The sequence below is a fragment of the Fringilla coelebs genome, assembly GCF_963513975.1.
Source record: "Fringilla coelebs genome assembly, chromosome: 2".
Classification (NCBI taxonomy): domain Eukaryota; kingdom Metazoa; phylum Chordata; class Aves; order Passeriformes; family Fringillidae; genus Fringilla; species Fringilla coelebs.
In genome coordinates, this window is record NC_140029.1 from 91,753,290 (window position 1) to 91,765,640 (window position 12,351).

The 12,351-nt window shown below is 46.9% G+C and overlaps 1 protein-coding gene across 1 annotated transcript in view; it reads left to right on the forward strand.

Annotated features, from left to right (window-relative positions):
• FSTL1 (follistatin like 1) overlaps window positions 1-10,675 on the forward strand; it is a 51,997-nt gene extending 41,322 nt beyond the window's left edge. The window contains exons 6-11 of the mRNA XM_084226069.1: window positions 461-591; window positions 3,536-3,654; window positions 4,412-4,524; window positions 5,320-5,430; window positions 7,132-7,229; window positions 7,508-10,675. Of these exons, the coding sequence (XP_084082195.1) occupies window positions 461-591; window positions 3,536-3,654; window positions 4,412-4,524; window positions 5,320-5,430; window positions 7,132-7,229; window positions 7,508-7,552 (617 nt within the window). The 3' untranslated portion in view covers window positions 7,553-10,675. The remainder of the gene's footprint in view (window positions 1-460; window positions 592-3,535; window positions 3,655-4,411; window positions 4,525-5,319; window positions 5,431-7,131; window positions 7,230-7,507) is intronic.
• Window positions 10,676-12,351: the final 1,676 nt, after the last annotated feature.

Genomic DNA, 12,351 nt, shown 5'->3' on the forward strand with positions numbered 1-12,351 from the left:
GTAGAAAGACTTGCTCAGTCTAGTCTTCCCCCTTGCAGTGGATAGAGGTTTTGATATTTTAGGGTTGCCAGCTGAATGACAATTCTATGCAGTGTTGGGAAGCCTGGGGACATTATCAGTTACCTCCTCCCTCAGTCTGGGACTCTTCACACCAAGATGAGTCAGCTCCGGGTTGTTCTTCCACAAGCTTCAGGAATGGGAAGGGAGAGCTTCGGCAGGAGTGTTGTTTTCCAGCCGTGCCACATGGTGTCACCAACAGCCCATCCACTATTCAGCACATGACACATCTGCTTGGATCTGGCAGTGATGTAACTCCAAGGACTGGACCGACCGAGGGGCTGCAAGCTGCCATCTGGGCGAGCTGGCTGGCTTTTATTTCCAGTCCTCTCTTTGTGATCTGCCTGCCAGCTTGATTTCTCTCACTCTGTTTTTCCTTCTGCTGCACTGTCTCCCATTACAGTTGTCTGCTACCAGTCGGACAGGGACGAGCTTCGTCGCCGGGTCATCCAGTGGCTGGAAGCTGAGATTATCCCAGATGGGTGGTTCTCCAAGGGCAGTAACTACAGCGAAGTCCTGGACAAATACTTCAAGGCAAGTACAGCAGCACCTGCCTCAAAGCCCAGACAGCATTTCTTGCCTTGTCACTGCATAACAGCTGCTGTGCCCCCAGCTGAGAGGCTCCAGTGTGTGATTTGCCTGTTGAGCTGAGGACCAGAGGGTTCTGGTAAGTCCTACAGCCTGATGTGTTACGGGCTGCCTGCAGCAGCCACCGACTGAGACACCGACACAGCTTGTGACAACCTGATGTGAGGCATCTCTGACTCCTGGTGTCTGACCTGCCCTGGAGAAAAAGAAGAGAGCAAGCCACCTGTGCTTGTAGCAGAATAGAGAACTAATCTCAGGGGTAAAAAGCCAGAGGAAAAGAGGTGAAAGTGCTAGAAATGTGGGAAGCTGTGGCAGGGGCTGCTGATCCTCTGGTCTAGATAGCCCCAAGGCCATGCTGAGATGGGCATAACTTGGGGGCTTTAAGGAATATGTCCCAGTTGTGGCTGAGAGCTAGGCAGTTCCCTAGTATGCTGCAGAGTGAAAAGAGCCACTTGAGTCTTGGGCCTTGCAATAATCATGTTCCTCCCTCCTACCTGTCAGTCTGTCCCTCAGCCCATCTGCACCCCCTTCTGTAACCAGCAGATCCCAAGCTTCTCCCATGCTCCTGCCACATGCACTACTGTGTCCCTCCCCCTCACGCCTGGCTCCTGACAGAGACTTCAAAGCATTCGGGATGGAGCTGGAGGAGCAGGTGGGGAAGAGGGGAGAGCGTTTAAATCATGATCTGTTGACAGCCAGAGATTAATGGTGCCTGACAGGAGTTAGCACTGCAAGCAAATTTGCCATGGCAATGGCACCCCCTGGTGAGACAGAGGAGCTGATCCCCTCACTCCACAAAGCATCCTCACATTTCAGCCTTTAATGCTGCTCTGTCTGTGGAAATCCACTGCTCTGGGCGCTCCTGTCAGTGCCTGCCAGCACCCAAAAGCAGCAATGTCCTGTGCCAGTCCCTCTCCCTACAAATGTGCTGTCCTCAGCCACTTTTGCAGGGTCTCCCCAGGTCATGGGCTTTGCTGAAATGCATAAGCCAGCCACAGCCTTGTTCTACTGTCACCACACAAGCCGTTCACACCCACTGTCCCCATGCCTGTCAGCATCCTGGTGATATCTTGAGGCTGCAGCTCAGAGGCAGGCAGCCTCATGTTCTCTTTTCTGTCCCACTTTTTCTGGGGCACTGATCCCAGCCACTGGGTGAGAGATCTTCTGGCAAAGAAATACCTCTGCTTGTACCAAAGGGAGAATTTCCATGGCCAAGTATGAGGTTCAGTAAGGGCAAGTGGCAGGTCCTGTGTTTGGGTCACAACAATCCCAGGCAGAACTACAGGCTGGGGAAACAGTGGCTGCCAAGGGAGGTGGTGGAGTCACCATCCCTGGGAGGGTTCAAGAAACAATTGGATGTGGCACTTGCTGCTGTGGTTTAGTTGATAAGGTGGTGTTCAATCAAAGGTTGGATTCGATGTTCTTGGAGGTCTTTTCCAACCTTAATGATTCTGTGATTCTCTATCAGGTGGTAATCCACCTTTTCAACTACCTTATTCTTTAAGCTTTGGAACATTTGGGACAAATCAAGGCAAAGCAAACCGAATGGCTTCAAACACTCTGAAATTTGTGTCAGCAACGAGTGTCTGCTGTTACTGGAGGAATTTTGTCATGCCAAGCTGTGGGGCTCTTCATGCTCTGCATTCCTGCAAATGACCTGATTCCTGTCCTGCATGTAGGAAACACTGGAGGCATAGTTGAAATGAAGCTTTTCCTTTTCTCCTTGATGGGGAGGTGTGTAGATGTGGCATTAAGCTATTTTCCCTCCTGGAAGCCTGACTTGTGGGGCTCACTGGGATGTGCTTTGTTTGTCAGGCAGGTCATGACCTTGAAGGACATTATTTCAAGAGGAGCAAGAGCGGTAGTGGGAAGCTGCTCCATTTTGGAGAATCTCTGTGAGAATGCCTTAATGTAGACCATAACTTTAAAGGCAAGAAAACTCACTTAACAGTCTGGGTCACTAAGAGAACTGCAGTCATTTTCACAATAAAAAGCAGGACAAGAGGCTTCAAAGTCTATTGGAAGTTGACATGTGGAGCAGTTACACAGGATTATTTCCCTAGCCCTAGATGTTTCTCCTGAAACACATAGAGGTAACAACAGGCAGTGTCTATTCCAGCATTCCTGAGAGCACTGTGCAAGGAGCCACAACGACCTGCCCCAATCACAGAGCAAAAATTAGGTGGCAGCAGTCTGTGTGCAGGATTAATTTTCCACTCACAGCAATGCAGCTGTCTCTGAGGGGGCACAGCAGTTCCTGCTGAGTGCCCAGCACTGAGTTGTCACATCTCCAAACAGGAAAGCAAAATGCAATTACTTCTTTGGGAGTACAGCCAGGATTTTGGGGCTAAAAAACACTGCTCTTCAATGCCAGGAGTCTTGTCAGGACCTTAAGATGTTGATGGTGAGGTGTTGTGCTATTGCATTAAATTTTTTCCCTGGAATCAGCAGAAAATTGCTTCCTGTGATTTTTCCCCTCTGTCACTGTCAGAGTCCAGGCACAGCTTTGGATTTACACATATTTGAAAGCTGACACCTCCTTGAATGCAGCTGGTCTGCTTCAAGGCAGGAGGTATATAAGAAAGCTAAGAGCTGGCTGAAACAAAGAGAAGAAATAGGGTTAGAGCCATAAATCAAGCAGCAGGAGATGAATGAGAGGCAGTGTAGCTTATCTGTGAGAACAAGGCTAGGATCATTTCTCTCTTATTCTGAGGCTAATATGGATATGTTGCTGCTTTTTTCTGTGTCTCTTTCTTTGTGAAAAACAGGGATAATGGAACTTGTCTCACTAAAGCTTCAAAATGCTATGTATGTATGGAAGAGGAAGAAGGAAGGGGTACTTTGAATTGATAAATGAGAGCCTCTCACATCTTCCCATCTTCCCCTACAGAGCTTTGATGATGGTGATTCTCGCTTGGACTCCACTGAATTCCTGAAATTTGTGGAGCAGAATGAGACTGCCATCAACATCACCACCTACATGGACCAGGAGACCAACAAGTTGCTGAGGTGGGCAGTGGATAGGGTACCAGAGGGAGGGCCAGGGGGGCAGATGTGGTAGAATGGAACATGGAGATTCACTCATGGTAAATATCAGCTAGGGTTTGCACTGACAGAGTTAACTGTGTATGAAGTGGCTTCCAACTTAAATGGGTGTGAACACACAAGAGGAGCAGACCTATCTCTACCCTTCATGTTAGGCACGTATTCAAATCTTTTTTTGCCCTAAATCTAGCACTTGTGCAGCCAGGAAGGAGTTGGGTAACAGAAGATTTATCATCTTCTATTTCCTAATAAATTAGCTTTCCTGGGGACTGCCCTCACCTTTTGCCTAATAGCTACATCCAGTGCAGGGCAGATGGTGGGAAAACACCATTCATACACAGCCTTTGTATGAGAGGTTTCCCTCTTTTTGTGTCTGCTGCTGTGTGAAAAAAGGCTGTTTGTGGTTATGCTCTGCTTGCATCTCTACCTGTGTGACAGCATGCAGATGTCAACAAACTTGGATGTCCGATTCCTGCTTTTCTGAATATCCCCCCACTGCCCAGTCCGTTGCCAGACAGAGAGTATTTTCCGACTGTTTTTCTTTTCTCTGTATCCCATGAGGTTTCCTTAGAGAAGCCACTTCTGCCAGACATCTTGGAGTCTCCCTGGTTATTACTGTTTTTAGTTACCTGCACTCTGAAGAGTAGAGACTCTCTACTCACTCAGTAGAGCAGGGACTGACCTAGCCCTGTGCAGAACAAGCCTCTGTGTTTCCTTTCAGGGGACTCTGCGTAGATGCCCTCATCGAGCTGTCAGATGAAAATGCTGACTGGAAGCTCAGCTTCAATGAATTTCTCAAGTGCCTCAGCCCATCCTTCAACCCACCAGAGAAAAGTAGGAACTCCTCACTTATCTTGGGGAACAAGAGGGGTCCTGGGAAGGGAGGAAAGAAAAGAGATCAGCTTCAGGCCAGACATAGGGTGCTGTAACTCCCACAGCCAGAGATAATTCTAATATATGCCTGCCTCTCATCCAACAGCACCCTTTGTTCCTGCATTGATGAGAGTACTGCTTTTACTGTCCCAGAGCTCCTGCAGCTCTTGTAATAAGAAAGGTTTGGATTTTAGAAGCAAGGACATAGGTTGAATGGGTATGGTATGCTTGTAAGGTCAAGGTAGGTATTTAACAGTGCAGAGGTCAATCATGTGAGGAGTTCATGGCTGGATAACTTAGGAAAGTCAGACCAAAGTCCTGCTATGCTCTGCCTTTCACACAGAGAGCCTCCCTGATGACCATCTCAAAGTTCACTATCCTTCCAAATCATTTCCCCAACTTATCCCCACCTGGATCAGAATAACCCAAACTTTCATTTCAGGGGTTCTTTTCTTTGTGTAACAAATAAGGAAATTCAAACAAATCCAATGCTGAGATTTCATTTGGAATTGAGAAATTGAAATATGTTCTTCTGAGGAAGAAAAACAAAGGTTTTGACTTTCCCAAATTTTATTTTGGCTGATTTCACTCACCAAATTCAGCATGAATATTTTAGTCAGGAGGAAACTTCTGGTGGTTGGGGAAAGGAAGACTTCCCCTTCAACCTCATCTTCTCTCTCAAGGCATCTCCAAAGTATGTTGTCTTTAGCCTGCTTGCTCTCTCACAAGCACTGCCCTTGTTTTGTGCCTCTGCAGAGTGTGCCCTGGAAGATGAGACCTATGAGGACGGAGCAGAGACCCAGGTGGAGTGCAACCGCTGCGTCTGTGCCTGTGGGAACTGGGTGTGCACCGCAATGACATGCGAGGGTCCGTATGCTCTCCAGAAAGTTACTGGGTTTGGGTTTGGACAAAAGAATTCTCACTCTGTGCCTTCCCAAAGGCACCAGCTATCCAGGGCTCTCTCTCCAGCTTTTCCTCAGCTTCTCCATGGCTGGTTTCTGCATAACCCTCACTCAGTCCACCTTAGTCAAACCCAAGCTGGTACTGTTGCAGAGGTCAGAAAGTGTGTTACTGGGCTCGGGGCAATGCTGTTGGGGTTTGTAGTTTGGATTTGGTGTCATTAAAATTCAGCACTAAATCTTCCAGACTAGAGCTACTCTGCATCCAGCTGGTGCAAACCAAGTAGGTCACTGGCTGCTACTGTATGTGTAGGCGTGAGCAAGTCAGCTTTCCTGTATATGTGTCCATATCTTCACTGTATCTGTGTTTATGGAATTTGCAAAACAGGATCTAGGATCCTGTCTCAATCAAGAGGGGATATAGGAACCTTCATCCAATGCCAAGAAAGCACTTTAGCTTCCTTCCACAAAAACTGTAGAATAATGCTGATGAAGGGAGGTGGTGCTATGGTAAGGAAGGGTTGTTTGTTCCTCCTTTGGAAAGCCCTTAAACTTGCACAGCCATGGTACAATTGTGAGAGGTCATGGGGCAGTTGTGAACAACAGCTCTCTGTTTCACCTTCTCACACATAGTTCAGGGCCAGTAGAATGCCACCTTTTCCCTGTGTTAGCAAATGTAAGGGTCCTTCCCAAGGAGCCACATCCATCCTCCCAGCATGGTGCTGCATTTCTCTGGCCTTCTCCCCTAGAAACCCAGCCCTTGCTGCATTTTTACATCCTTCTTCCCTAGAAACCAGGCCCTTGCAGGAGCTTTATTTCAGGGCTGTGTGGGACCTGCCAGGAGTACACTGGTTCAGATCTATAGTCAGTAGCTTGGGCAGAGTAGGAGAGAGGGAAAAGGCAGCAGTGTGTACAGAGCTTTTCATGTTTATCTGATCTTCTGCAGCAGAGGCTTCAGGATCACCTCAGCTCAGACTTAGCTGTAGCAGCAGGAACTCACCTGAGAAAAGACAACTGTAGTATTAATAGAGCTGCCAGAGGAGCTGTGTGTAGGTGTCACAGATTAAGCAACAGAATGAGAGACTCTTTTTGTTGCCTCCCCAGAAACAACCTTCAAAGTTGCTATGCAACACCTGTTCTCGCTGCCCACTTTGTCCCCTGCATTCGCAGCAGAGGCATGCAATGGGATAACGATTCCTTGACTTTCTGCCCATGTCAGAGCAGCAGAGGGGTTAGAGGCTATTGTTAGAGGAAAAATGAAACTGAAGAATCAGATCAAACACATCAGCAACTTACATCTTCATTGAGCAAAATTACCTCTTCATTAGATATCAGTTATCGTACTTGTGTAACACTGAGCTCCCATTTATTCCCTACAAGAGGCCAAGATGTTTGAACTAATTATAGGTGTTTCTTTTCAATAATATGCAGCCTCTTCTACGTGGCTTTATTATCAGTCACAGGGACAGACTCTACACCCAAGTTGTGAAGTCCCAGGCAGCTACAAGGCCTGTTCTCTTTCTAAGAGCCACCCATACCATCCTCCAGCAAAGGCTTCCTAAGCTTGAGAGATGCTGTGGCTGACCTGCCTCTCTTTGTTCTTCATGGTTCAGCATCAGAAATTTGTGTCCCCTATTTGTGAAACACCAAAATCCATTTCTGCTTCCAGGGAGGAATGAGAAGGTGCCTGCTCAGAGACACCGACCTGATCAAGATTTGACTGAGGAGGAGATGGCCAGATACGTTCAGGAACTGCAGAAGCATCAGGTCAGCATGAAGCTGGGAAGGTCTGCTTGCACTGAGCCTCCCCTTGCCAGATGGGTTCCTTCTATTTCTGTCACTTGGAGACTTCTAGAAGAAGTAGAAGGGGGTAAGAGGTAGAAGGAGGAGCAGAGTAAATCTCTTGCCTGTAGGGACATATACAGGTGTGGGGCTTTCAGATACAAGCCAGTGTTGGCACTGCCTGTGGATGGACCAAAGACTTGAGAGCACGACCAATTCCTGTGTTAGTGCAGAGCTTCACTTCTGTGCTCTCTTTTCTCTAGGAGACGGCTAAGAAGACCAAGAGAATGAGCACCAAGGAGATGTAAGGGACCTCCACAGCGGAGGAGCCCAGGAGGATGGGCCCAACCTGCCATCCTGTCCTCCAGTGCTGATCTCAGTATGCACAAGTGTCTGCTACAGTTGCCCAGTCACAGATATTTACATGTATAGCGATGGGTTATTTGTTTTGTAATACACAAAGAATGGGGCCAGGAAAGGGGAGCAGAGCCCACCTGTTCAGGGAGCTTCATTGCTGGGACCTTGGAAGGCTGGGAGGGACTTACAGCAGCCTCTGGGGCCCTTCCCCAGAGCAGACAGCTGCTCCCTCCAAGAGCCAACAGGGATTTCTTGTTCCTCTGGGTCTGGGGAAAGGATGGAGGTCAGTGCTGGATAGAAAAGGGGGTCTTCAGTCAATACTATTGTCAGCACCACCCTTGGCTGCAGAAATACAGGCCTGGCAGTTTTGTGGCTGAACACGTGTGCTGCAGGGCATCACTACCCAAGGACCTTACCCTTTGCTTCGAGTTCCTCAAAGCTGGTCAGCCTGGTGTGACACCTGGGAGTTGTGGTGCCATGCTGCTGGCATAAGTCCAGCACATTCCTCCTTGCTTTCCACAAGACTGTCCCCAGCAGCTCCTCCAGTACATTGTGGGCTCCAACACAACATGGTTCCTTTTGACCTCATCTCACTCTTATTCTCCCTGCCCCCTCCTTAGAGGTGCTATCATATTTTTTTCTTATCACATTCACATGCTGACTCCCCTTTTTTTTTTTTTTTTTTTTTTTTTTTGTTTCGGGTTTTTTATTATTTTATTTCCTATGGTAGTGATTCAGCTTTTGTATGTTTTGTAGCTCTAGATCTTTCAAGAAAACCCAGCGTGTGGGTTTTTGTTGTTGACAGTGCTGTAATGCCCATGCACAGTTTGTATTGCACTGCGCTCAGCTGCCACAAACACCACAGGCAAATTGTGAGCCTTGCACTACAGGGTATTTCCCAGCTGGGGCACAGCAGTGTCCCTCCTGGGAAGAAGAGACAGGGTTGGATGTAATTAGTTTCACCAGACACAGATTGCCACTGCAGCTCTCTAGCTCTCACTCTCGTAGCTAGCATTGACCATGTGCTCAAAGTCTGTGCTCGTGCCTCTCTAAATTGCTCAAAACAGTCTAGAGACAGAGGGACCAGGCAATCCATTAGTATAGTATCTTAAAAAGCTTAACTATGTAGAAAACTGTTTAGCTATGCTGTTGGCATCATCTTGGGCTTTTCATCTTCCTTTGGGGTGAGGCAGCAGCATTATTCTTTGATTCCAGGTATGAGTTTGGAGTCAGGGCTGGAAGCTTCATTACTGACACATTTCTCAATGTCATTGATCAGACTACCTTTGACCACTCTCCTATTCCTTCATGGGTCAGTTTCATCCCACATGTTTCTCAGAGCATTGGTCCTAGATGTAAATGAAATGCTCTTTTGTTGATAGTCACCTCTGTAGCCTGAAGCCCAGCTGATTTTCTTATGCAGTCAAATGTACTTCATGCACACCTAAATATCCATGTTCCCTTCATGCCTGTGCTGTGCTTCCCAAGCAGCTGCATGTGCCCTGATCGACTGCTTGTTACTTCCATCTTTCTGTTTGTGAGCAACTTCAGCAGTTGTTGCTGTGTATCTTGCAGTCCCTTTTGCTTATTTGCATCTGCAAAAGCATGTCTGGTTTGAGTGAAGATTGGCAGGACTTCAGTCCCAACCTTCCCCTTCTTGCACAGTGCTTTCCTTGGAGAGGAGGAATGAGCTGGTACCTACAAGCATAGGAAAAGAAGAAAGCTTGGTCCCTCCTGTGCTCTTTCCCACGAGCCAGATATGTTAAAGGCTGTCTGGTCTTTGAGCTGTTTTCCTTATGTGAAGCCAGAGGACTTCCACTGACTTTGGCATAGTGCCACTTTTCCAGTGAGAGCTATAATGTACCCTGGCATTGAGGTTTTGGCATCATAAATATAGGAGACTGGTTTGTTTGGGTTTTTTTCTCATGGGGGCCTGGATTTGAGTAGCTGTCACCTGTGAAGGTGAGAGGAATGAGTCTGTATGAGCTGAGGGTAATGTGGACAATGCTACACTGGGTCAGAGTCATTGTTTGTGTTCTGGTGGCACTGGAAGAAGTGCTTGGTGAAATAGGAGCGCCCATTAGATATAGGCTTGCTCCTTCCTGAGAGTATGAGCGAAAGGGCTCCATGTGCTGGCTCTGGAGTCACAGGAACATTGTTAATAATGTTTTGCTTTATTCCAGCCCTGCTCTAAAAGGTAGTTAGTGCCTCCCAGATCACTTCCTTCCAGCTAGGGTTGTTGAAGTGCCTTAGAGAAAACACAACAGCTTGCCTTAAAGGCTTTCCCTGGACAGGGATAACATCTTGTTCAGTCAGGAATATCTCCAACTGTGAAAACCAGAGCACGTGCAGGAAGAGGAGGCGAATGCACGGCTTCAGGGCTTCTGTAGGCTGCACTGTGATGTGTTCTCTGTCCCCTCCTGCCCGCTGTGGCTGTGCAGCCGTGTGGATGGGGGTGGCTGCTGGGGCAGCCAGAGATGTGTGCTGGCAGCTGAGGTTTACAGAGCTTGCTCTTGCACTGAAGGCGGAGGGACGGGCTGCGGTCTCCGGCAAGCGGAGCTCTCCAAGAAGCCATACAACAGATCCCAGGGCAGCCTAGGGCAGCAGGCTGGGAGTGCAGCAACAGTGCCTCTGGAAGGGCTGCTGCCTCTGGAGCCTCTTCCTCCTTGTGCCCCCACAAAGGGACGTGGTGGAAGCAGGGCCCATTCTAAGGGTAGCAGTTCTCAAAGGGGACCAAAACATCTCTGCTCCCTGTTTAGAGGGGAAGGGCAGCCCAGACTGAGCAGTGCTCAGGCTTTTGCAGGCTGGTGACTCACTAACTCCTGCAGGGTGACCTGGCTGCTGGGGAAGGAAGTGCTGAATTTCAGCCATTGCCCTCTGGGATGATAGCTATACAGACTACAAGGGGCAGGGAAGGTGTTTTGTTTTGTTTTTCCCAAAAAACCAAATTTAAGCAACAAACAAAAAAGTCCCACTCCTCCCTCTATATTCCCTCCTGTACGTGTGTGAAATTTATCAGTATTCTGTAGGTTTCCTTAGTGCACTTATTTTACTTGATTTTGTAATTTTTTGAAGCAGGGGGGTTTGGATATTACTGCCAAATAAATGAAACAAAATTTAAAAAATGACACTTGTTTGGTTTATTTTTCACAAGCCACTCAACTTGTTTTCAAAAAAAAATCTGTCTTTGCACATTCATACACAGATCTCAGTGTGTTGGACAAATGAAAGACATGACTGTTTCTGTTTTCTAGCTGGGGAATCAGGTGGAAAGAGCCCATAGGCAAGTAAAAACAATAACTAAAGGCCTTGAAAATGTGACTGAATGGTGAAATAGCCTTCAGTGGTGTTGTATGACAGGAGGAAGTGCCCTGTTCATCTCCCCAGCAATGCCACTGTTGTGAATTCTCCTGTGCAGATAATGGTCTAACAGAAGAGAAAGCTGCCTTGTTTTGTTCCACTTGGTGTGCTCCTTCCAAAGCTGTTTAAAAAAGAAAACCAAACAATTCATAAACATTGGCTCTTCCATGTTGTTTTTCACACCAAATGGCCTCTTTAGCATGTACCAGCTGCTGTACATGCAGTCTCTTCTCTGGCATTCCCTGCCCATTCACTGCTCAACTGCAAAGGCTGCTTTATTACTGCAATTTCTACTGCGAGGATTTCCCAGGATTTTAAGAAGAAATTAATGGAAGCAGCAGCCACAAATTTAGCTAGGTGGAACTACAAATACTTTGCCTTGTGCTCCATGCATATTTACTGAAGCAAAGTGGTTTTGGGGTGGGAGAGAGGAAAAGCAAAAATTCTGTTGCCTGCTGCTTGTAGAGGCCTGGGAAAAGCTCTGACCTGTTTATGGAGTTGTGCACATCTGAGTATTAAATTACTGCACTATAGTTACATACCCTTAATCACAATTCTCCAGTGCTGTTAAACTTCAGATTGAGAAATAGGCTATTTAAGTGGCAGATCAAGAGACTGAACTGCATTTGTAAGGTATTTATTAACTTTAGTTCTGAGGACAGGAGCAGACTGATCTATAATAAGAATCAGTTCCTGAACCATGTTACAGGACACACCTTGAGGAGAACCAGGCTTAAAGCACTACAAAAGACAAGAACAAAATCCAGATGACCTTATTCTTACGTAAACTCTCCTAAACTCTCTTGCTTACGTAACCTCTCCTAAAACTGTCCTGGAACAGCACAATGTTTGTAAAGTGGGGAAAAAATGTTGATAAGAAGTTAACAATACTGGTGAAGTGTCTGTTCTGCAGCTATCTCTGGGTTCACATCAGGGCTTATACTTGTGAATATACTCTTGGAAAACAAATGAAACAAGTCCAATGGAAACTGACCTGTTCATTCCTACCCACTGTGGCACACTTTCTTGAAGGCTGGGCATAGCCCTGACAACTTCCTTGTCTCAGCAACAGGAGCTGTCATGTCAAAATATTTGTGGTGATAAAATCCAGAGTTCATAAGAGCAACAAAGGAAGGACAAGTGGACAATGGATTTCGTACACAGTATTCTGGACACCTTTGAAATCAGCATTGATGCTACTTAACATGTTTTAAACTCTTGGCTGGTACCTGCAAACTGTGATTTTGTTTGTGTTTCTTTCAGTCTAAGATGACAGAGACTTTTGTGTTCATTAAGTGTTTTGAGCAGGTGGGAGATTGCTATTCCCTTCTTTTTGGCTTCTCTATGCGTCACAAGGAAGCAAGTCTGCTTCTTAAGCCTGGACTTAATT